The sequence below is a fragment of the Somniosus microcephalus genome, chromosome 8, assembly GCF_052327205.1.
Source record: "Somniosus microcephalus isolate GS21.2 chromosome 8, FLI_Smic_1.0, whole genome shotgun sequence".
Classification (NCBI taxonomy): Eukaryota; Metazoa; Chordata; class Chondrichthyes; order Squaliformes; family Somniosidae; genus Somniosus; species Somniosus microcephalus.
In genome coordinates this window covers 90,087,561-90,112,803 of record NC_140994.1, presented here as the reverse complement: position 1 = coordinate 90,112,803, position 25,243 = coordinate 90,087,561, and the positions used below count along the sequence as shown (strand labels likewise).

Below are 25,243 nucleotides of genomic sequence, written 5' to 3'. Positions count from 1 at the left end.
CAAAAACGTTTTATAAGTACTTTCACTTTCATCTTTCAAGGTATTAAAAGGTAGAAATGTTGCCCGGTAGCAGATTGAGAGAGGGACACAGAGACAGGGCCCAAAAGCCTGGGACTCGATTTTAAATGTTGCCCAGCAGCAGATTCACAGAGGGACACAGAGAGGCCCCAAAGACTGGGACTCGATTTAAACCGACCGGCCCAAAACAGCCCTGGCAAAGCCGGGCTCCCCCAGCTAGTATATAATAATACGTTGTGAATCACACCACACCTGTCGTTATTAACGAGCGTGTCCACCAACTCACCATGATTGAAGACACAGGTGATTCGCTAGTATATCATTAAATGTCCAACGCACATCTCTAGGGTTTCACATCTCAAAGGCTTCATGTCACCAAAAAGATCATAATTGGCTCAGACAACCAGAAGGTAGCTGCCTGAATTTATTGTTTTATTGGTGTGATGGAATACTCTCCACTGCTCTGAATGAGTGCAGCTGCAGCAACACTCAAGAAGCTCGACACCATCCAGGACAAAACAAGGGAGTGGCACTAATAGCATAGCTCTTTCAAAGAGGTGGCACAGGTACGATGGGATGAATGGCCTCCTTCTGTGCTGTAAGATTCTATGATTCTGCTTCTTGTGTGTTCTAGTTTGATGGGAAAGTTGCTTGTCTTTTAACAACTAGTTTTTCTCCACTTCAGCTGCGGAAAGCTATCATTGACCACCTGTCAGACTCCTTCCTGGACACCACTGTCCCACTCCTGGTTCTGATTGAAGCTGCAAAAAATGGAAATGAAAAGGATATCAAAGAATATGCAGCTATATTCAGAGAGCATGCCAGTAAGCTGGTGGAGGTAAGTGACTGGAGTATTGGTTTACACACATCCACTGTTCTCGATTTGTAAGTGACTCACACTCTGACTATTAGAAGGTTCTGATTGAATTCTGAACGTGTATTTCTTGTGTTGTCAAACATTATGAAGAATATCCGCTCGTATATCTGAGTTAAACAGGTATATTACAGTATAAGACCTGTTGTGGCTGATTAACAATTCACATTCCATCAGTACTTAAAGTGAGCAGGTGGAGAACTTGACTTTCTCAGGTTGTTAATCCCTTGGTGGACTGGAAATGCTGCGAGACCTTCTGTTACAGAACTTTCATTCATATATTTCTTCCAAACCTGCTAGTTGACAGGATTGTGTTGTGAGACCTTAGCAATTGTGAATAGCAATCTAGTCCTGCTTTCCTCAATGGAATGGAATAAATACGGTTTAAATTCAGTGCAAGTTATAATATTTCTCTGTTCTTGTTCCAGTGCAGTCCCCACTGCTCATATTGGGTGTGTTGGTGCTAAGGCGATTTGCCCGCTACACGCAGTGGATTGCTTATATGAATCTTACTGGAATCCTACAAACGTACCCTTTTCAAAGACGTGGTGGATTAGAAACAAATGTTTTTGATTAGTGTTGAAATGATCAACTTACTGAAACTAAATGTACGAACCAGATAAATTCAACACGAATGCTCTGCTGCGATATCCTTAAACTGAAATTCCTAAACTGATACCACGGCCAAAAAAAGATCTGTGGAAGTGCTGCTGTTTTGTTAATCAGGGAGCTCTTGAAGAGAATTCTGCAAAGGTCCAAACTTGTAGCTGACATCACTGAGAGGTGATGAAGCGTACGAGGTAATTGCACCTTAACGAGGTGTGAGCTACTCACTGAACACCTGCCTCTGCCCGAAATACCCAGCGTGGTTAACGCACTGTGAATGGAGACGTAATTGACAATAATGGAAACGGCAAATGGTTTGCGCTATTGTCCCGATTTAAACAATTGGCCAATTTAACCGTGGGCGGTTTACATGGTGGGGACTGTACAGGACATTGTTTATACAGAGGTTTACCAGTTGACACCTAAGTTTAGAAGCTTTGATGACGGAGCAGGCTTCCTGATCAGTGGAAGTGGTCCCACTGGTGTTGAACGATCCTACAAGGGCCGGAGAATTGGACAGGGAATGGGATGGGGGTCACCTTGGCTGGATCCCTGCCCAAATCCGATCATCTACTCTGTGTGAGAGCTTCATTTTAATATTCTAATGTGTGGTCACCTTTCCCTAGCATAATTTCCCCTCTGTTTAGGATGGGATCGCACTCTGGGCTCTGCCCACCCATCTGGAGCGGTCAAAATGGGAAGTCCCAAAGAGAAGGAGCGCTTAAAGAGACATATGCTTTGTTGTACTCGTTTTTATTTTCATATTTTCCAGTGCCTTGCTCTTTTTCGTTTTTGCTTTGTGTTTTCTCACTCTGTCTTGTATTTTTAAAGATTTTTTTGGTATCAGGGGAGGTCAAGAATGCTTGAAGAGAAACATAAACTTCCCCTCCAAACAACCAGATAAATACATGAAATTAAAACATCCCTAAAGAGTTCAGCAAGACTTGGAAAGTGTAAAAATAGGAAGCAACACTAACCCTGTACAAATCATCGGGTAGGCCGCAGTTAGGTTACTGTGTCCAGTTTTGGGTGTCTTGTTTTAGGAAGGATGTCAAGGCCATGGAGAGTGTGCAGAAGTGATTCCCTAAGGTGATCCCAGGAATGAGAGCCTTTAGTTAATAAGGGAGACTAGAAAAACTGGGACTCTTTTCGTTAGAACAGAATGGGTTAGAAGGAGATCTGATAGACTTGCTCAAAGTTATGAGAGGTTTAGATAAGGTGAATTGGGGAAAAAAGCTATTTCCGTTGGCTGGTGAGTTGGTAACTACAAATTTAAGGTTATCATCACAAGAATGACAGGATATATTTTTATTACACGGAGGGTTTTAGGACATGGAATGCCCTACCAGAAAGAGTGATGGAAGCAGAATTCGTAATAGGTTTTAAAAGAGAAGTACATAAATATGAGAAGGCTTTTGGAGAAAACTGGCCACACTTCAGATATCACACTCAGATGTCACGCTTTAGTGTGTCAAAAATGTTGAGATGGAAATTTACAAGGTCCTACAAAAGTATCAGTATAACTTGTTTCAGGCTGGTTCCTTCTAACCTGGAGCCCAAACTTTACAAGCTTGCTCCCTCACAACAGTAATTAATCTTTAATTGCTTATTTACCACAATTAGGTTTTCTGGCCTCAAGTGGACAGGCTATCTTTTTTAAAAATGTGCTCACAGGATGTGGGCATCGCTGTGCTAGGCCAGCATTTATTGCCCATCCCTAATTGCCTTTGATTGGCTTGCTGGGCCATTACAGAGGGCAGTTGTGGGTCTGGAGTCACATATTGGCCAGACCGGGTAAGGACAGCAGATTTCTTTCCCTAAGAACATTAGTGAACCAGACAGCTTTTTATGACAATTTGATAGTTTTATGGTCACCCTTACTGGTACTAGGGGGGATAAATTTGGCACCGCCCCTTTTGGGGTGCTACTATCGTCCAGACCCAAAGTTTAGCGCCCAGCGCTAATTATCGCCTCCGACTGCAAAATTCGCCTCTAACGCCCCTCTCCTGGAGGTGATTTGAGTGTTAAATCAAATGCTACACACGTCTCTTAAGGCGCAAACATCAGGGAACGAGGCGCTACCTCAGAACGCTACCGAAGCTCAGGCAATGCCAATTACCAGACTGGCGCCATCCAGTTCTTAAAGAGGAGGGGCCATCTTGCTGGCCAGCCACTCCCTGCTCATTGCAGCCTTGAATCTTGGCCTGGAGAGACCTCTAAAGCAATTGTGTTGGAAGCACTAATGGATAGGCCCAGGGAAAGAGCTCGGCGCTTAGGAACCTCAAAAGTGGTGCTGAGGATCAAAACTCCTCAGGACAGCGTTAAAACCAAAAATTTTGCCGACAAGAAAAGGTAGGAAGTGCCCGCCTTTAAATAGCACTCCCCAGCCCCTTCCCAACTTGAAAACGCTCCCCTCTACCTGTCGTTCCTAGCGGCAGGTGCTAAGGCAGGAGGTGTGACTCAGTATCCGGTCTGGACACTACCGGGGCGTTACACGCTTGACTGACGTCACGATCTGCGGGCGCAGGAGATTGTGGCGGTAGTGTTTAGCGCTGCCGCAAAACGACTGGTCAATTTCGCGAGCGGCGCTAACATCGCCGCGCCTGGGCACTAGCTGCTTTGCACCCAGTTAGGTCACTAACTGGAGGCGCAAAGCAACCAAATTTTTCCCTCTAGCTTTTTATGTCAGGCTTATTTAATTAACTGAATTTAAATTCTCCAGCTGCTATTTGAACTCATGTCTCATGGAATCATTAGTCCAGACTTCAGGATTATTAATCCGGTAACATAACCACTATGCCACCGTTCCAGACTGAAACCCAGCTCCACCAGTATAACAGTACACTCTGTGACATCTAGTACACCATTCCGATTATAAAGCAGCATAATCTCCATCTTACTATGAGCCACACCACAGGAGATCCTCTCATTTGTAATGGTTGACAGGAGACTGATCATTCACTGAGTAAGGTAGACCTGTGGGTTGTGTGCTGTGGTGACAGGGGTGTTGGGGTATTGCAGTGTGGAGGGCTGCACGCGGCCATTCCCTCTGGCTCACAATGATGAGGATTACTGAGGAAAGATTCCAATGAAAAGCCAGACAGCAATGATTACTTATTATTGTTGAATAGCACCACAAAACCATGTAAGGCAGGAAATGTTGAACACTTTCAGAGTAACTAAAGTCTAGGGGGGAGAAATTCGGTTGTTAGCGCCACCGATTAATGCCTAAAGAGGCCGAGAAGTGGGGCGCTAGCCAATTTCCGTGCAGGCGCAGGGCGCCTAGCGCCTCGCCCCATATTGAGCATGCATTTAGTGCCGGCGCTAAATCTTAGCACCCGCTCATGGGCGCAGGCTGATTATGACGTCATTTGAGTGTGCAACGCCTTTTGGGCGCCCCGGACCGGAAATTCAGTGGCGCCCCCCTCCGTTGCACCTGGCGCTAATAGTGACAGCTTACCTGGAACTTTACCAAGTCGCTCTCGGGCTGGAGGAGCGTTATTTAAAGGGGACTGGTGTGGTTTAAAAGCAGCAGCCATTTTTGGAGCACAACTTCCTCGAGAGCTACAAAGAGTTACTGAGCTGCACACTGAGAGCCATTTGACCACTGAGCCAGCGCAGGCAGACGATCTTCAGCCTTCTGACCATCACCTTGCTGTTGTTGAGCCTTGACAACGGGGAACCTTCCTGTGGGCACTTATTATGGGGGCTGCATTGGAGGGGAGCATCCTGCTGCTGAATCATCTGGAAAGGGCACTGAGACGCTGGGAGAGGGGGGTGGGCATGGCCAGACGGAGGAGGGCCAACAGACGTCGCCACAGCAGACCTTACGCTGGCAGGGTTTTCCGACAGCAGTTTTCCTACATGAACGTGCCGGAGGAGCAGTGTGTCAGAAGGCTGCGATTTAGAAAGGAGGTGGTGACTGAGCTGTGCCAGCTGCTTCAGCCAGATCTGCAGCCTCAGATAAGGTGCAGGACATCTCTGTCGGTGGCTGAGAAGATGCCTGCTGGCCTGAACTTCTACGCGAGTGGCTCTTCTCAGGCTGCGCGTCAGAGGCTGATCAGAAGTAGCTTCTAGGCCCCTCTCACGGAATGCTTGCTGCCATTCCAAGAACAGGAATGGAACCGGTCTGATACCCCCAAGCCTGTGAAGGGCAAGATGCATGTAAATAGCAGGCATGGCCATTGTAAATGAAGAAAGTGTTTCATTACACAAAATGTGGTTCCTTCAAACATGAGAAAGCTATGGCAACAGAAAGCAAAACTAATACACTGACACATAACTGACTCTCACACCCGGGAGACTGTCCAAAACATAAATCACATTCCGACCATCTTCTTTGGCCTTGATTCCACTGCGCCAACCAAAGCATCCAATGCCCCATCAGTGAGGCGTTCCGCCCTCTGCCTCACCCTTTCCATGTCTTGCGAGGCTGGTGCGCCACAGGTAGACTCCCACCACTTTGAAGGCCTACAAGGCAGTGAGTGTGTCTGGTGATGCCAATTGACCTGCCTCTTTAAGAGCTGGCCGGCGCCAGTGTGTCTCAGGGAAAGTGATCATTGACAGCACTGTCGCTGCGCCCACCGCCGCGAAATTAGGTTGCGCCGCCGGGTTAGCACCTTAAGAGTAGCGTGCAGCGCCTGATTTAGCGCCGCAATCACCTTTAGGGGTGCTGCAACCCTAGGTGGCACTAAATTGTGCCTGGCGCTAAACTTTGCGCATCGCCAGGACTAGCGCCCCAAACGCGGCTATACCGAATTTCTAGGCCTAGGTGTTGTTTGTTTTTTAATGGAGCTGTAGATGCGACTAAGTATTAAAAAGAAAAGAAAGACTTGCATTTCTCCAGCGCCTTTCACAACCTCAGGATGTCCCAAAGTGCTTCACAGCCAATGAAGTACTTTTGGAGTGTAGTCACTGTTGTAATGTAGGAAACATGGCAGCCAATTTGTGCACAGCAAGCTCCCACAAACAGCAAGGTGAAAATGACCAGATAATCTGTTTAGTCTTGTGGTTTGATGAATAAATATTGACCAGGATATTGGGGAGAACTCTCCAGCTCTTCTTCAGAATACTGGCATGAGATCTTTTATGTCCACCTGAGAGAGAGAAAGAAAAAGAAAAGAAAGACTTGCATTTCTATAGCGCCTTTCACGACCTCCGGATGTCCCAAAGCGCTTCACAGCCAATGAAGTACTTTTTTGAAATGGAGTCACTGGTGTAATGTGGGAAACACGGCAGCCAATTTGCGTACAGCAAGCTCCCACAAACAGCAATGTGATAATGACCAGATAATCTGTTTTTGTTATGTTGGTTGAGGGAGCAATATTGGCCAGGACACCAGGGATTACTGCCCTGCTCTTCTTCAAAATAGCGCCATGGGATCTTTTACGTCCACCTGAGAGAGCAGACGGGACCTTGGTTTAACGTCTCATCCAAAAGACGGCACCTCCGACAGTGCAGCACTCCCTTAGTACTGTACTGGAGTGTCAACCTAGATTTATGTGCTCACACCCCTGGAGTGGCACTTGAACCCACAACCTTCTTGACTCAAACAAGAGTGCTACTCACTGAGCCATGTCTGGCACCTATGTAAGAAAGAAAGACTTGCATTTATATAGCGCCTTTCACGACCACCGGACGTCTCAAAGTGCTTTACAGCCAATGAAGTACTTTTGGAGTGTAGTCACTTGAAACTTATTTAAGTCTCTAATGGTGATAAATGAGTAGTACAGGTTTATTTATCATCTATTGGCAATGGGTAAGAAACACACTGGAAGTGAAATAGCAATGAAATTATAACCTGTATTGCCTTTGGGTTAAGAACGCCTTGTGAAAAGATGATTATAATTACTGCTCATTGTTTGAGCTTGCTGAATAGTTGTATCTGGTGTACATGGTTGCAGATACTTAATATTCCAGTAAATGAACTGCAGCATATGATCAATTATTTCTCCTGCACTGTGCTCAGTGCTTGTTAAATAAGTAAATGCCAAGGCCAGATCTTGCCACGTCACATCTCTCTCTCAGAAAGCTAAGTTTCAATTATGTTCCTCCCCTCCCACCTTTAGTTAATAATGAAAAGGCAAGCACCCAACACAAACAATTGCTCTATGTCTCCGACCCCTTGTGCCATCCAACCTCCGCCCCCCCCCAACTTCTGAATAGAAGCCTTGCAGTCCAGCTACCCTTGTGTCAGTTCACTGTTCCCTGGCCTCATTAGAGTGTAATATTGCTGCTGTTCTACTGACGGTTCAATATCTTCATGCTCACAATTAAGGAGCAATCCACAATTTCATTATCCCGATTAGACTTCAAGCAGTCCAGCTGCTCTCTAGAGTACAACGTCCAACAAGGGAGCTAGTCGCTCCCATCCCAACGACTAGAAGTCTGTGGTTTGTGTACGATGCCACTTGTGCTGTCCTTCATCCCATGGTGTTTCAAATTCATCAGAGTGGGAAAATTTGGGCTATTATTTCCAAAACGTACTGTTGATCTCCTATTATGTTGCTTACTAGCAGTCTGGGGTCAGGAGCACAGTGATGATGTTTAGAGTGGTTCCATTGTGAGCTGGGGTGTGGGCCACAGTATTACATAGAATTTTACAGCACAGAAACAGGCCATTCAGCCCAACTGGTCCATAGAAGCATAGAAACATAGAAGATAGGAGCAGGAGTAGGCCATTCGGCCCCTCGAGCCTGCTCCACCATTCAATGTGATCATGGCTGATCATCCAAATTCAATACCCGGTCCCTGCTTTCTCCTCATACCCCTTGATCCCTTTAGCCTTAAGAAATATATCCAACTCCTTCTTGAATATATTTAATGAATTGGCCTCTACTGCCTTCTGTGGTAGAGAATTCCATAGGTTCACCACTCTCTGGGTGAAGAAATTCCTCCTCATTTCTGTCCTAAATGGCCTACCCCTTATCCTTAGACTGTGACCCCTGGTTCTGGACTCCCCGACCATCGGGAACATCCTTCCTGCATCTAGTCTGTCTAGTCCTGTTAGAATTTTATAAGTTTCAATGAGATCCCCTCTCATTCTTCTAAACTCCAGTGAGTACAAGCCCAATCGACCCAATCTCTCCTCATACGTCATTCCTGCCATCCCAGGTATCAGCCTGGTGAATCTTCGCTGAACTCCCTCCATGGCAAGAACATCCTTCCTCAGATAAGGCGAACAAAACTGCACACAATACTCAAGGTGTGGTCTCACCAAGGCCCTGTACAACTGCAGCAAGACATCCTTGTTCCTGTACTCAAACCCTCTCGCTACGAAGTCCAACATACCATTTGCCTTCTTAACCGCCTGCTGCACCTGCATGCTTACCTTCAGCGACTGGTGCACAAGGACACCCAGGCCTCGTTGCACTTCCCCTTCTCCCAATCTATTGCCATTCAGATAATAATCTGCCTTCATGTTTTTGCCACCAAAGTGGATAACCTCACATTTATCCACGTTATATTGCATCTGCCATGCTTCTGCCCAATCACCCAACCTGTCCAAATCATCCTGGAGTTTCTTGGCATCCTCCTGACAACACACACGCCCACCCAGCTTTGTGTCATCTGCAACTTTGGAGATATTACATCTAGTTCCCTTGTCTAGATCATTAATATACATTGTGAATAGCTGGGGTCCAAGGACCGATCCCTGCGGTACCCCACTAGTCACTGCCTGCCACTCGGAAAAAGACCCGTTTATTCCAATTCTTTACTTTCTGTCTGCCAACCAGTTTTCTATCCAAGCCAATACCTTGCCCCCAATCCCATGTGCCTTAACTTTACATGCTAATCTCTTATGCGGAACCTTATCGAAAGCCTTCTGAAAGTCCAAATATACCACATCCACTGGTTCTCCCTTATCTATTTTACCAGTTACATCCTCAAAAAATTCCAGTAGATTAGTCAAGCATGATTTACCTTTTGTAAATCCATGTTGACTTTGTCCGATCCTGTCACTGTTTTCCAAGTGCTCTGCTATTACATCTTTTATAATGGACTCTAGCATTTTCCCCACTACCGATGTCAGGCTTACCGGTCTGTAATTCCCCGTTTTCTCCCTACCACCTTTTTTGAATAGTGGGGTAACTTTAGCTACCCTCCAATCCATGGGTACTGTTCCAGATTCCATCGAATGTTGGAAGATGGTCCATGCGGTGTTTATGCTCCACACAAGCCTCCTCCCACCCTACTTCATCCAACTGCATCAACGTATCCTTCTATTTCTTTCTCCCTCATGTGTTTATTCACCTCAACTACTCGTTGTAGTAGCGAGTTCCACATTCTCACCACTCTCTGGGTAAAGAAGTTTCTCCTGAATTCCCTATTGGATTTATTTGTGACCATCTTATATTTACGACCCCTAGTTTTAAACTCCCCCATAAGTGGAAACACCTTCTCTGTGTCCATCCTAACAAACCCCTTCATAATTTTAAAGACCTCTATCGGGTCAATCCCCAGTCTTCTCAGCCTGTTGAGCTTTTCCAGTAGGAGGGGAGGGGAGAAAAGGCACAATAGGGAAGGGGAGCAGAGCACAGTAGGGAGGAGAAGTGGAGCACAGTAGGGGGTGAGGGAGTGGGGGGAGTGGTTGATGATCCAAGCTAAATATTATCAGGGTAGTTACCACAATCCGTTTTGGGAAAAAAAGTGCTTGGGTGAAACCTGCCCACAGTATCAGTAACAGATTGCCCCCTGAATCTGCTGATGAATATCTGCTGAAATAAATATTAGGGTATACTCAGCAATGTTGTGCTCTCAGTGCGGAGTCACACTTAACAGTAATGTGGAGCACAGTTACATAACATTGTGTGACTTGCTGTCCCGGTGAGTGAGAGCTCACTCTGAATCCAGCATCACTGAATTTACCCTCTTGTGTTGTCACTCTATTATTTAACTGCTAAGAGTTTGAACTTACTGCATTTGATAATGTTCAGGTCCCGCTCCATGTGGATTGCCCTGATCAGCTCCCAATGGTCCAGTCTCTCTGGTATCAGTCCAGTATCTTACTACACCATTATTCTGGCAAACATTCTTCTCTCAGTTGACTCTGTTTCTCTCTCCATGGATGTTGCCTGGCCTGCTGAGTTTTTCCAGCAATTTCTGTTGTTATTTCGGTTTTCCAGCATCTGCAGTATTTTGCTACCATTCTTCTCTCGGCAACTGCTAAATCCCAATAAACTGGTCATTTACCCATTGCTTGTGGGATTGTACTAAACTCAAATTGGCCACTGTGTTTGTCCACAAACAATCACTCCAAAGGAATCCATTGAATATGAAGCACTTTGAGGTGTTTGGGAGGTAGGTGTGGTGATAAAGCACTCAGTTTGAACTTGTTTTAGAGTTCCTTATGCCCAGCAACAACTCTATTTTAAGCCATATATAAATTCAACCTCTGCTAACAGAACTTCACGCAGCCTTTCTATCTGGATCAGTCTGCTTCCACCCGATGGGCAAACTGATCCTCTGTCTGATACCAACTATGAAAGGAATGTCTCTAACTTACATACTACCTAATATCAGAAGTGCTATCATTGCAAGGTGCAAAATAATTCATAGGGAGAGTGTTCCTGTGGTTATAAATTGAATGTAGCCCCTTATTGCAGTGGAAGATAGCTAGATCAAATGAGTGTCTTGTTTAATGATGGATAGAAGTTGGATCTTTTCCATGGATGAAGAGACCTTTATGCTGAGTTCACTTGTGTACTTTACTAATTGTTAATATGTTGAAAGGATGCTATTTGTATTTTATTTTTCTCTAGTCTGAAATGCAAGATATAAATTGCAACTCTCTGATTATTGAAATAGGTAACAACAACCTGCATTTATTTAGCACCTTAAATGTAATAAAATATCACAGGGAGCTTCACAGGAGCGTTATCAGACAAAATTTGACACCGAGCCACATAAGGAGACATTAGCGCAGGTGATCAAAAGCTTGGTCAAAGAGGTAGGCTTTCAGGAGCGTCTTAAAGGAGGAAAGCGAGCTAGAGAGGCGGAGAGGTTTAGGGAGGGAATTCCAGAGCTTAGGGCCTAGACAACAGAAGACATGGCCACCAATGGTGGATTGAAGGAAATCGGGGATGCAGCAAGATTATTGCTGAAATAAGTAGATAAGTAAAGGCAGGAGTTTGTACATTTTATAGGATTTTTTTCTTCTGGCGAATTTTAACTCTCAAACTAATTTTCCTAACTCACCAGAGTGGTAAGTGTAAAGTCTGTGGGTTGTTTAGTTAATTAATACACAGACTCCAAGAGTAACTTAAAACAGGACTTTACTATTCGAAGGTCAGGGCGAATCTGCCCAATAACTCCTGGCACAACACTTATATACTGGTGTGGTCACCGTCGGTATTACCGTATACAGAAGCCAAACAAAGTCGTGCCACACCTAAAATAGTTCTCTTAAAGGTGAACGGTTACATACAATAGTTCTCTTAAAGGTAGACGGGTACATACACTACAATCCTCCCTTTTTAGCTTACAACATACTTATTCCCCATTAAACATAACATATAATCAACTTCATGTAAAACAATTCACAGATATAGTCTCTGCGGGAAACAGTTCACAGATTCAGTCTCTGCGGGAACAGTTCACAGATTCAGTCTCTGGTCTTGACTCGGTCCGAACAACATCTCTGTGGTGTAGCCGGTTCACATTTCTAGCGTGACTCATCCAATAGTCTTTCCCTTGGCTTAACAGCTTGAACTTCCGTCCTGCTGAACCAGCAGTGCTGACTTTTACAAACAGCTGGACTGCCTTGGTAATTTTTCCTACTTTCCAACTGATTTGGCCCCCCTTCGTGGGGCCCACGTGCATGATCTGATAGAAGTGATAATGATTTAGATGGTTATCGTCTTCTGCTTCGTCTTTTTCTTTTCTGCTTCTTGGAGACTCTCGGGGCTCCCTTATCCGCTGCCAGCTGTAGCGCCACCATCTCCCTATGTTCCTTAGACTTTAAGTGCTTCATCCTAATTTCTGCACTTTGGGAGTTTTCATCACAAGCTGGGCAGACCAAGTCATTGTAATATTCCGTGTCACTCAACAGGTCATGGTAATATTCGGTGTCGTCCTGAGCTAGTCTAGCGAGAGGGCCTGCTACTTCTTCCGTACCCAACTGGACGTTAGCCGACTGTTGTTCCCTCCCTAGACATCTTTCCTGCAGAGACTTCTTCATGCGTTCATATTCATCCCGCTCTTCCTGGGTTTCCTGCAAATCCTTCACTAATGACCTCGTTTGTGATTTCAATACTTCCCCTTCCCTCGGGGATTGATTGATCAGGCTATTCAATCCTTCTACTGGAGCAGCTGTTTCAACATTCTGCTGTTCACATTGATGTGATTCAGCGTACTTTTGGCATCCCTGTAAAATCTGTATTGCAACCTCAGCTATTTCCATAACTTTTGAGAGCTCCGAACTCCTTCCCTTTGAAGATTGAAGCTCGTGTTCAGATTGTTCCCATTGTAGAGTCTTGTCCTTCAGCATATGAAGGAGTTGGCTGACCGTTAACTCTTCCACGGGAACACTGTGGGTCAGAGTCTTCTCCATTTCATCCACCTTTTCCTCCAATGCTTTCACCTTCTTTTCCTCTTGTACTTTGGCTTCCAGCGCTCAGAGAAGTTGCGCCTTGATGCTCTCTAGCTCATGTTCAGAGGCCATTCTTACAGTCTCTGTGTTTCTTACAGTTCCCTTTTCTTCCACTGAACGGATTCCCAGTTGAATCTGTTCTTCAAGTTGTTGAATCTCGGTCATTGCCGCCCCATATTTGTCTTGGGTTTCCTTTAATATTTTTATGAGTTCTTGTACATCTTGTCTTTCATGTTCTGCCATGTCTTTCACCTCTAATTTCTCATCTATGGATGGAACTTCTACCGATGAGTCTGTCTTGGCCTTGAGCTCATCAAGAATTTCCTGCAGCCTTTGGACTTCTTGCTCATGTTCAACCTTCAGTTGCTCATATGCTTCCACTGAAACAAGCTTTTCGGAGGTTGCCGAGTTAACCCCTTCCAGAATTGTAGCCTGGGCCTGTTCATACTGTTCTTTCAACTTCTCACACTCTGCTTGTAAGGAGTCGTAGAGAAGAACTGGAATAAAATCCTGGCTTCCTGAAGATTCCTCTTCATTTGCTTCTTCCTGCAAATATTCTAACTCCTGAACAGCATAAGGGAGATGTGATCGGTAATTGGTCACGATGGCTCTATGGTCGCTCTCTGCTTGAGCTAGCTGCTTCTGTTGTCTTTCCAGATTCTCCCATTCGGTGTCATAGAACTTTTTCATTGTTTTCATCTCTTGTACGAGACGGTAACTCAATTGTTCTAATTGTTGTCGTAATTTGAAATAAGTTTGAGCCCGAGCTCGGTGTTCTTCCGTCATGGATATGTCCGTAACTTGAACAGGCTCAGAATTTTCTGTCAAACTAGGTTGTCGTTGTTCGGTGGAGTTCTGTTCTGAAACTTTGTTCTTCTCTGGAGCATAAGCCTTTATGCATGCCTTCGTTTTTCCAACCTTCGTCGGCAAGTCCATTTCAGCCTTGTCTTTCATATTTGGGTTGGTCTTATCGTCATCCGTTTCAGAATCTGAGCTGATTGTCTGCACCGAGTCCTCACTCGTTATGGCTTTTAGATAGTGCCATTCCATGTCTATTTTCTTGATCCACTCCCATCCTAGAAGTGGTGGTCCTCCCTCATGTAGTACGTATAAGTTCATTCTTGGGTGTTCTTTACCCCTATCTCTCACTTTGACTCTTATCTTTCCCATGGGGTATACTTTATGCCCCGTGTATGTGTGCAATACGAACTTGGTATCTCTTAAGGGTATATGTGAGAATAGCCGGTGGTAATCCCTTCGATTTATGACTGATAGAGCTGATCCAGTGTCCAACTCCATTTTCACTTGGATTCCAGCTATTTTTAGCATGACCCAGGTAGTTTGTAGGTCAGCTTCCTTACTCACATTGTGAATTCTCAGACTACCCAGCTCCTGGCCGTTTGGGTCTGAATCTGAATTCTGTTTGTCTGAACTCTTCTCAGCCACCTTGTGTACCTTGTTGTACTTTTCCTGTGATGGCTTCCTTTGGTTGTTGGTCCTTTGGTTGTTGGTCTTCTTCCCTGACCGGCATACCTTAGCTATGTGACCCAGTTTGCCACATTTCCTACATTCCTGGTTCTTAAACCAGCATTGGTTCTGGTCGTGTGTTGTCTTCCCACAACGATAGCATTTTGTTGTTGTCGAGGTAATTTGATCCACACTTAGTGCTGCTGTCTTTAGCTGCATTTCCGCAGTTCCCTTCGCTGCGGCTTCGTGCGATGCTGCAATAAGGACAGCCCTGTCAAGTGTAAGGTCATTCTCTTCGAGTAGTCGCTTTTGCGTTCCTTCCTTTGCCAACCCGCACACGAACTTGTCTCGCAATGCCTCTGTCAGATTCCCTCCAAACTGGCAGTATTTCGCTAGTCTACGCAGTTCGACCAAGTATTCTGCGTTGCTTTCGTCTTTCCGTTGCGTTCTCGCATAGAATTTGAATCGTTCCGCCAACATCAACGGTGTGGGGTTCAAGTGATCCTTCAGAACAGCCGCAATATCATCGAAAGTCTGATCCGCCGGTTTAGCTGGTGATAGTAGATGCTTCAAGAGCCCGTATGTCTTCGCGCCCATCGAGTTTAGCAAGGTTATAGCTTTGTCATCTTCTTCTATTTTATTGGCCTCACAATAGATCTCGATGCGTTCCACGTACGTGGCCCAGTCTTCTACCTCGGCATTAAAATCGTTGATGTTACCACGCTTAGGCATCTTCCTCTCTTTCTGATAACACCCCGAATTATTTCTTTAACTTATTTTTTATTTTTTTTCTAAGATGGCGGTTTTCCCGCGAAAATGGCAGTTTCCCGCGCTTATCTTCTCTCCCCGCCCACTTCAATGGCGGTTTCCCGCTTCTGTCTTCTTCCCTGCCTAATGGCGGCTTCCCGCGTTTCTTCCCTAGCGGGAGGGGTACACTTTCCCCCACAGGCGACGGCCGCTGGCTTTCAGATTCACAGCCTGCGCGTCGGCTTCAGTGCTTTCCCTTTTCTCGGCATGGCAACCGGCGCTGGGTACACCCCGTTGACGGCGAACAGGTTCAGCCGCTGGGCTGGCTCTCGCTCAGTTCCCCTTGCTCGGGCTCGGTCTCTCTCCCGCTCTCTCGGCTCTACCGGCGCTGGGTACACCCCGTTGACGGAGAACAGTTTCATTCACTGGACTGGCTCTCGCGCTGTCTCCCTTGCTCGGCTCTGCCTCTCCCACTCGCTCGGCTCTACCGGCGCTGGGTACACCCCGTTGATGGAGAACAGTTTCAGCCGCTGGACTGGCTCTCGCGCAGCCTCCCTTGGTCGGCTCTGCCTCTCCCGCTCGCTCAGCTCCCAAACGCCTCTCCCAGCCGTCTCGCAGTCCGGTGCTTCCCTCCCCGGCTGCGGCTGAGTTTTTATATCTTCCCGCGCCTACGCTCCCGGTCGCAGCGCTTCGTGGCTTCGGTCGCTGCCCGACCTTTTTCGCCGGTCACGGTCTAGCTGTCTCACGACGCCGTTGCGTCCCCAGCCTGTCTGTACCACGGCTTCCTTGCTCCACGCTGCCCCAGTCTCAGCGCCTCTGGGCCCGACTTCTGTCCGGCTCCTTTCCCCCTCGACCGTGGTCGAGTGCACCGCCCTTATCCTCCGGTTATTCTTTTTACTTTTCCCTTACTCACAGTCACTGTGGCCGCCTTGCTTCTCGTGCTGATCGGCTCACTCCTCACCGTGGCAGAAGGGACAGTCAGTGCCTGTTGCTGATGGAAGTCTTTGTCTCTGAATTCTTCCTCCTTTCCAGCTCTGCAGACTCGAGTTTTCTCCCAGCAGAATGACGAGGGCGGTTGCCTCTTCTCGACGCTCGTTAACTGCTTCGGAATTATTGTTGCCGCAGGGAACGATCGGACTCGTCGCCACTGTAAAGTCTGTGGGTTGTTTAGTTAATTAATACACAGACTCCAAGAGTAACTTAAAACAGGACTTTACTATTCGAAGGTCAGGGCGAATCTGCCCAATAACTCCTGGCACAACACTTATATACTGGTGTGGTCACCGTCGGTATTACCGTATACAGAAGCCAAACAAAGTCGTGCCACACCTAAAATAGTTCTCTTAAAGGTGAACGGTTACATACAATAGTTCTCTTAAAGGTAGACGGGTTCATACACTACAGTAAGTAAAAATTATTGTCTATTCTGTGCAGTCACCTACCCAGTTCTAAAATTCTAAATTACTGGAAAATGAAAAAATGAAAGACTTGGCATCTCTATAGCACCTTTCACGACCTCAGGATGTCCCAAAGTGCTTTACAGCCTTTTGAAATACTTTTGAAGTGTAGTCAGTGTTGTAATGTAGGAAACTGTTAGCATTGTATTATAGTGATCAATTTGGCAAATCGTCCAATAATCACCATAGCCAGCCGATCAGTGTACCAGGGATAGGAGTCCTCAATGTCTGCTGCTGGTTCCATAATTCACTGTGTGTACTGCACTGCTCAACACTCACAATAGACAGTTGATCAAATCGCTGCTCAGCCTCCCCTCCCTGATGTGCTCCAAAATGTTAGTGCTATAAAAAGCTTTGTGGTTTTATATTGTTCCAGTCATTGCTATCGACCCAAAACTGGCATTATGAAGTGGAGCACAGTCCGGCTGTTCCAAGTGCTGGTGAGCAGTAAGCAGCACCGCTCAGCAATGCAGGCATTGAGTCATCCTGAGTATCTCCCCTAGTTAACATAGTTATGGATAATGATCAGCCCTGTGGTGATGCCATTACCCATTCACATGAGATTAACAACATTACAACTGAGTAGCCTAAAACCGGTGGTCGCAGTCTCAGATTTAGGGCTGAGATGAGGAGAAATGTCTTCACTCAGAGGGTGGTGAATCTTTGGAATTCTCTACCCCAGAGGGCTGTGGAGGCTCAGTCGTTGAGTATATTCAAGACAGAGACCAATAGATTTTTGAATATTAAGGGAATCAAGGGATATGGGAATAGTGCAGAAAAGTTGAGAGAGAAGATCAGCCATGATCTTATCGAATGGCAGAGCAGGCTCGAAGGGTCAAATGGCCCACTCCTGCTCCTATTTCTTATGTTCTTATGAGGCAATTGTCTTTCAACAACAGGGAGCTGCCACTAAACTGATCACTACGACAAGCACTGATAGCAGATGATAGATAGCAGAGTGTAATAGTTTTAACTGACTGATCAGTCGCAGGCTATATATTGCCTGTGAATCAACTTGACTACAGTACAGCCCAACTTTATTTCTTTTGGCAATGGAGAGCTGAGAGATAAAGATGGACCTTACAAGTTCCCAAATCTATTTATTTTCTGCAGTAAGAGAGTGGGATTTTGTCAGGAATTAGTTTTTCCCTGGATGAAAATGGTAGCATTCTAATTGTCATGGACTGCAAACTGAGGATATGTTAAGAGCCTGGGAAATAGTGGCAAGAAAACTTGGTAAACACAACTAGCCTTGGGGAATGAATTGAACTCTAGACCCAGGCTCCAGGCAGAGGTATAGGCCTGTTGTGGTGAAAAGTTCTTCAGGGATTTCAAAGATAATATATTAAATTATAGCAAAGCTTAATTATTTCGTTGAGAATTATTTTTTGTGTTACAAATGTATTTTTTAATTAGTGGCCTGAAAAGGAAAATGACCACTGAAAGCAATTTTGAGTGACTAATTTGCTAGGATGTGTACTGGCCACACCATTGGTAGCTTTTATTACCTGCCCTTTGAATGGAGCTGCTTTTAATTGGTTCAAATTTTGTCAATTGGTTATTTGAGCCAATCAGCATGGTTAACTGAACAGATAATGGTTATCAGAGTCAACCACAACTGCTTCGGCCTACTGATGGGTGGCGCCTTTGAGAGATGCGATGCGATGCGATGCGATGAACACCCACAAGTGCTAGTCTTTGAATGACACAGACGTTTGTTTAGTCAACTCTTTGCGTAAGATCAGTGCGGCTTTCAAAATGTGCATTGGCACTTCCTGTACCCTCGCATCACTCGTCACACGAGCAGTAAAATGCCGGACTTCACTTTGTTTTCTTTTACTCATTTCATATTTACCCATTTCGCATTTAACCATCAGGTATATGCTTATTTGTCTTTTCACCTCCTGTTTCAGCATCTTGATCGTCTTTCTTACTCATAATATTTCGGTTTGAATTTACCATTTTGCAGATTGCATTTTGTGACAGTGTGATTAGTGTCAGGCAGTTGAGTGTTTTGTGAAAAGGTTCATGGGCACATTTCTAACTGGACTTCGAATCACGACCAATGTGGTTAACTGTCCTGATAATACCTGCACTAGCTGCTGATACTGAGAGAGAATAAAAAGAACTGGAGTTTCTGAAACCACTGTCCATTAACAGTCTTGGGGTTTTATTCTGAGGAAAACCAGAAACCTTAAAGGAATGACGCTTTGTTTGAAATGTATCTTATTGTATTAAGATATGAATACAATTCTTCAGCAATAGATAGTCAGTAACGCCTACCGAATCAAACGATGAAGTAATCAAATCATTCCAAATATTTTTTGGAAAATCCTTTTGGCTGCTATCTTGAACACTCAGCAGCTGAGAAATGTAGCACTGGAAGTATTACATAGAATTACATAGGCCCTGAATTTCTGATTGGAGGCTTCCTGCGGGCGGATGCCTCCGATCGGAAAAAAAATATACGAACCTACCTGCTGGCTCCTTGGATTCCGAGGCTTCCGATCCTGGGCCTCTCCTCTTCGAAATGTGCAGAGGCCCAGGTATCCCAGGGGCGCATGCGGTTCGCAAGCGCCCCTGGGATCATGTGGGCTGACCCAACCAATGAAAGAAGGGATTCCCCTGTGGCGGAGACCACATAGGGACAATAACACAATTCACAATGTATAGCCAATGTTGTTATATGTACGTACTTGGTTGGGTTATCGGGGCAGGGTCCCTTTAAGAGCGTCGGTAGCGTGATGACCAGTGGAGGCCATGATGGACTTCCCGCGACCCCTCACCGTGAAGGCCCTGCAGGAGTTTTTGGGCATGGTGAACTTTTACCATTGCTTCATCCCCCGAGCAGCCCAGCTTATGTGGCCCCTTTACGAGGCCCTCAAAGGCAAGCCCGACAAGCTTGCCGTCGACTGGTCCAAGGAGATGGCCAATTCTTTCACGGACACGAAAAGGGCCCTGGCTAACGCGACCATGCTGGCGCATCCGTTACCTGATGCGCCGATCGCTCTCACCACCGACGCCTCGGACTATGCAGTCGGCACCATCCATGAACAGTGGGTCAACGGCACCTGGCAGCCGCTCGCCGCCTTCAGCCGGCAGCTCCGCCCCAACGAGCAGAAGTACAGCACCTTCGATCGCGAGCTTCTCGGCCTCTACCTCGCCGTCCGACACTTCCGTTTCCTACTGGAGGCTCGCCCGTTCACAGCGTTCGTGGACCACAAACCGTTGACCTTCGCCATGGCCAAAGCTTCCGAGCTGTGGTTGGCCCGTCGGCAACGCCAGCTGGCCTTCATCTGAGAGTTCACAACGGACATCCAGCATATGGCTGGGAAAGACAGCCCCATTGCCGACTGTCTCTCCTGAGCCGTCGCCAGCGCCGTACACCTTGGCATCGACTACACCCGCATGGTGGCCGACCAGGCCTCCGACCCGGACGTCCAGGCCTACAGGACGGCAGTCACGGGCCTTCAACTAGCGGACATCGCGTTTGACGTTGCCGGCACCACACTCCTGTGCGACGTCTCCATTGGGCAGCCACGTCCCGTCGTGCCCAATGGGTGGAGACGGCAAGTTTTCGACGCCGTCCATAATCTTTCCCACCCGGGCAGGAAGCCGTCACAGAAGCTGGTGGCGGCTAAGTTCGTCTGGCACGGGCTCAGGAAAGACGTTCGCGACTGGGCCAGCACCTGCGTGGTATGCCAACGCTTGAAAGTGCATCGCCATACTAAGGCCCCGTTGGCGCCTTTCGCAGTGCCCGAGAGGCGGTTTGACCATGTTAACGTGGACCTGGTGGGGCCCCTGCTGCCTTCCCGCAGGTTCACCCACCTCCTCACAATGGTCGATAGAGCCACCCGATGGCCGGAAGCCGTCCCGCTGTCTTCAACAACATCCACCGATGTGGCTCGGGCATTCATCAGCACTTGGGTCGCCTGGTTCGGCGCCCCATTTGACATTTCCTCCGACCGGGGGCCCCAGTTCACGTCGGAGCTCTGGAACGCTGTCGCCCGAGGCCTCGGGTTGAGACTCCACCGCACCACAGCTTACCACCCCCAGGCTAACGGACTGTGCGAACGGTTTCATTGCTCCATGAAGGACACGCTCCGGGCTAGCCTCCGGGACGACGGTTGGATCAACAGACTCCCGTGGGTCATGCTGGGACTCCGGACCGCCCCCAAGGAGGACCTCCAGTCCTCGTCCGCCGAACTCGTCTGCGGACAGCCGCTGCGGGTTCCCGGGGATTTCGTCCCCAACGCAACGGAACCTTGGTCCGCAGCCTGTCAGCGGTCTGACCTTCTGGACAATGCCAAGGTTTTCGCACCAGTGCCCACGTCGCAGCATGGCCTCCCATAGTCCCACATTCCGCTCGACCTTCGTACGGCGGAGTACGTTTTCGTCTGCCACGACTCCCACCGGGGACCTCTTCAGCCACCCTATGATGGACCATTCTGCGTCCTGGAAACCGGGGACAAGACCTTTGTGGTGGATGTCGGTGGTAAGCCGGACTGCACCTGGATCTGGACTGACCCGTTGAGTTGGCACTGCCCCCGAGGCGGGGCCGACCTCCAGTTTCTGCACCCTCAGTCCACCACCGAGCGCCCGAGGTCCCTCCGACAAACCCCCTGGTCCCCGCCCTGGAATTGAGGAGCCATTCCGACCGTGTGATCCGGCCCCCCCCCCAATGACTGACATTGCCAGTGTTAGTGAATTCTGGGGTGACGTATGTGGCGGAGACCACATAGGGACAATAACACAATTCACAATGTATAGCCAATGTTGTTATATGTACGTACTTGGTTGGGTTATCGGGGCAGGGTCCCTTTAAGAGCGTCGGTAGCATGATGACATCATAGCCCTGCAACGAGGCTGAGAGCCTCAGTCCTCATGGAGAGTGAATAAAGTAACACGCGTTTTGCCTTTGCTGCAACAAAAGTCTCAGAGCCTGTTGATTTCTAGCGACTCCAACACCCCCTTCATTCTTTTAACAGGTCCGTACACATAGAACTGTCAAAAGTATAAATGGGGATCACATTTAAAACACACTAAAATATTAAATAATTTTTTTTTTAATTTCATGATTAAAATTAATGAAAATGCCATTTAATTAAATATTTTAAACAAAAATTTAATTTCTTGAAAAAAAGTAAATATTTTTACGGGGATAAAAATAAACTTTTTGAAGAGTATTTTTAACTTATAAACGAGTTATCAAATTTCATTTTTCTATTTTTTTAAACTCTTAAGCTGGTAAAAGCCGGCCTTACGCCTGCCTGCTTTTACCAGGCGTAAGATTTCTATGGCCTTTCAGCGGGCGGAAGTTGTGCACAAAGCGCAACTCCCTGCCCGCGGAGGCCCATCTCCCGGGCAGGCGGAGGATCTGTCAAGAGAATTCTTGACGGATTGCAAGTGCCAGGTTTTAGTGCATGTGCTTCGCACGCCTGAAACCAGCACTTGCGAGGCCCCTATGGGTGCGTACACACACGTGGGGGTCGCAAAATCTGGCCCATAGTAATTACAGCACAGAAACAGGCCATTTGGCCCAATTGGTCTATGCCGGTATTTTTGCTCCACACGAGCCTCCTCCCACCCCTCTTTAGCTAACTCTATCAACATATCCTTCTGTTCCTTTCTCCCGCATGCACTTATCTAGCTTCCCCTTAAATGCATCAATGCTATTCACTTCAACCATTCCATGTGGTAGCAAGTTCCCCATTCTAAGCACTCTCTGAGTATATACCTATCTCCTGAATTCCTTATTGGCTTTATCAGTGACTATCTTATATTTATGACCCCTGGTTTTGGAAGTAAGATTTGTAACGTAATAAAAATATAAAATCTTACAAAATTTGCAAGAAAATGATTAAACTTACCTGTACAATGGCAGCATATGTTTAAAATATATATAAGAATAGTTTCCATTGGAGGCCTGACCACTTCTAAGAAGCCTGAGACTTGGGTTCGTAGTCTTCCCATAGCCATCAATCTGTCAGGTGGGATTTGAACTCACAACTCCTGGCTTGTGAGTCCAGTACTTTAAACACCAGACAACTGTTCCCATATTATTGAACACTGTTTAGCTTGAAATGGGGCATGACAGTATAAATGACTTTACAAACAAACACTTGACTGAGACAGAAACAAAGAAATTCTTGCCCATTTAGGGTATAAAAACACCTGAAGCTGACCTCCCATTTGATCATGGATTGGTGACAATTCCGAGAGCCTGGTACCTGTCGGATTATATTACTTGAACTGTCAGCTGGGAAGTGGCTAAGTACAGCGCACTTAACACAATGGCTGCAGGTTACCAATGGCCAGAACCTGGAAATAATAGGGAATGGGGAAAGAGAACTTTCAGTGAAGAACCCCAAGGATGGAATGCCAGCCAGCACTGTCAGAAGGATGTTCGAAAACTGCATTCATATTGGGAAACCCATAGTCAAAGAATAACTCATTTATTTGTTTCTCATTCATTTTAATCATTCAATGCTATCTGTCCGATTGCCTTTGTGAATTGTGGAACTTAATCACTGCTTTTACTTCATGTGTGAAGATGGTATGATACCATTATGGAGAAAATTCATCTTTGATTTTAGTTTGATTGTAACATAATTAATATTTGAGGCAGAGGAGACAGATAGACAAACTTGCATTTATATAGCGCCTTTCATGACCACCGGACGTCTCAAAGCGCTTTACAGCCAATGAAGTACTTTTTGAAGTGGATTCACTGCTGTAATGCGGCAGCCAATTTGCGCACAGCAGGATCCCACAAACAGCAATGTGATAATGACCAGATTATCTGTTTTTGTTATGTTGGTTGAGGGATAAATATTGGCCAGGACACCGGGGATAACTCTCCTGCTCTTCTTCGAAATAGTGCCACGGGATCTTTTACGTCCACCTGAGAGAGCAGACAGGGCCTCGGTTTAATGTCTCATCAAAAAGACAGTAATTCTGACAATGCAGCATTCCCTCAGCACTGCACTGGAGTATCAGCTCAAAGTTCCTAGAGTGAGACTTGAACCCACAACCATTCTGGCTCAAAGACAAGTGTGCTACTAACTGAGCCACAGCTGACACTTAGAGAGATGACAGATGGAGTGAAAGAGGCCATCAACGTAATTAATATAGTCATCAAAGGAACAGCTTGGTAAATGATATAAACCAGGGCTCATAATACACAGCAGTGTAGAAATATTAATTATTTGTAATGATTCTGACTCCTAAATTTTAGTTTTAGTTTCCCTACATTACAATAGTGACTATACTTGAAAAAGTACTTCATTGACTATAAAGCGCTTTGGGATGTCCTAAGGCAATGAAAGGCACTGTATAAAAGCAAGTTCCTTCTTTCTTTCTTTAATTGCTCGAGGATTGAGAGATTCTTTAGTCTTCAGAGATCATTATGTTTGTCCAGGAGTAAGAAAGAAACAAAAATGAAAGACTAATAAAATAACAAAAATGGAAGACTAATGAAAGGTTTGCAGTCGCTCACGATAATGATATAGCGTGGCTCTGAAAGTGTTGATGTTTCGTGTCAGTTCCAGTATGTAAGTTAGAGACATTCCATTCATAGTTTGTATCAGACAGAGGATCAGTTTGCCCATCGGGTGGAAGCAGACTGATCCAGATAGAAAGGCTGCGTGAAGTTCTGTTAGCAGAGGTTGAATTTATATATGGTTTAAAATAGAGTTGTTGCTGTTTCCTAGGGTCATAAGGAACTCTAAAACAAGTTCAAGCTGAGTGCTTTACCACCACACCTCCCTCCCAAACACCCCAAAGTGATTCCTTTGGAGTGATTGTTTGTGGACAAACACAGTGGCCAATTTGAGTTTAGTACAATCCCACAAGCAATGGGTAAATGACCAGTTAATTGGTATTTAGCAGTTGCTGAGAGAAGAATGTTTGCCAGAATACTGGAAGAACGCCCTCCTTTTCAAATAATGTCCACTTAAACAGGCATCTGGGTATTGGTTTAATGACAATTAAATGACTTAATTAATCTACTAATGATACAACTCTCCTTCAGGACTACATTAGAGTGTCAAGACTACTCTCTTTCCATGTGCTCAAGTCTTGGAACAGAGGCTTGAACCCATGATGTTCAAACTTACAGATGAGACACTTGACAACTGAAGCGAACCCACTTGTACTGTGGTGCATAATGGTTGAGTTGTGTGTAGTGTGGTGTGTAGTGGTTGAGTTGTGTGTAGTGTGGTGTGTAGCGGTTGAGCTGTGTGTAGTGGTTGAGCTGTGTGTACTGTGGTGTGTAGCGGTTGAGGTGTGTGGTGTGTAGCGGTTGTGGTGTGTAGTTGTTGAGCTGTGTGGTGTGTGTAGTGGTTGAGCTGTGCGTAGTGTAGTGGTTGAGCTGTGTGTAGTGGTTGAGCTGTGTGTAGTGTAGTGGTTGAGCTGTGTGTAGTGTGGTGTGTAGCGGTTGAGCTGTGTGTAGTGTAGCGGTTGAGCTGAGTGTGGTGTGTAGCG

At 46.2% G+C, this 25,243-nt stretch overlaps 1 protein-coding gene across 1 annotated transcript in view; it reads left to right on the top strand.

Moving 5' to 3' along the window:
• LOC147113688 (catenin alpha-3-like) overlaps positions 1-25,243 on the top strand; it is a 3,852,991-nt gene that overhangs the window by 1,947,690 nt on the left and 1,880,058 nt on the right. Inside the window, exon 9 of the mRNA XM_085994990.1 lies at positions 704-856. Coding sequence (XP_085851116.1) covers positions 704-856 — 153 coding nt within the window. The remainder of the gene's footprint in view (positions 1-703; positions 857-25,243) is intronic.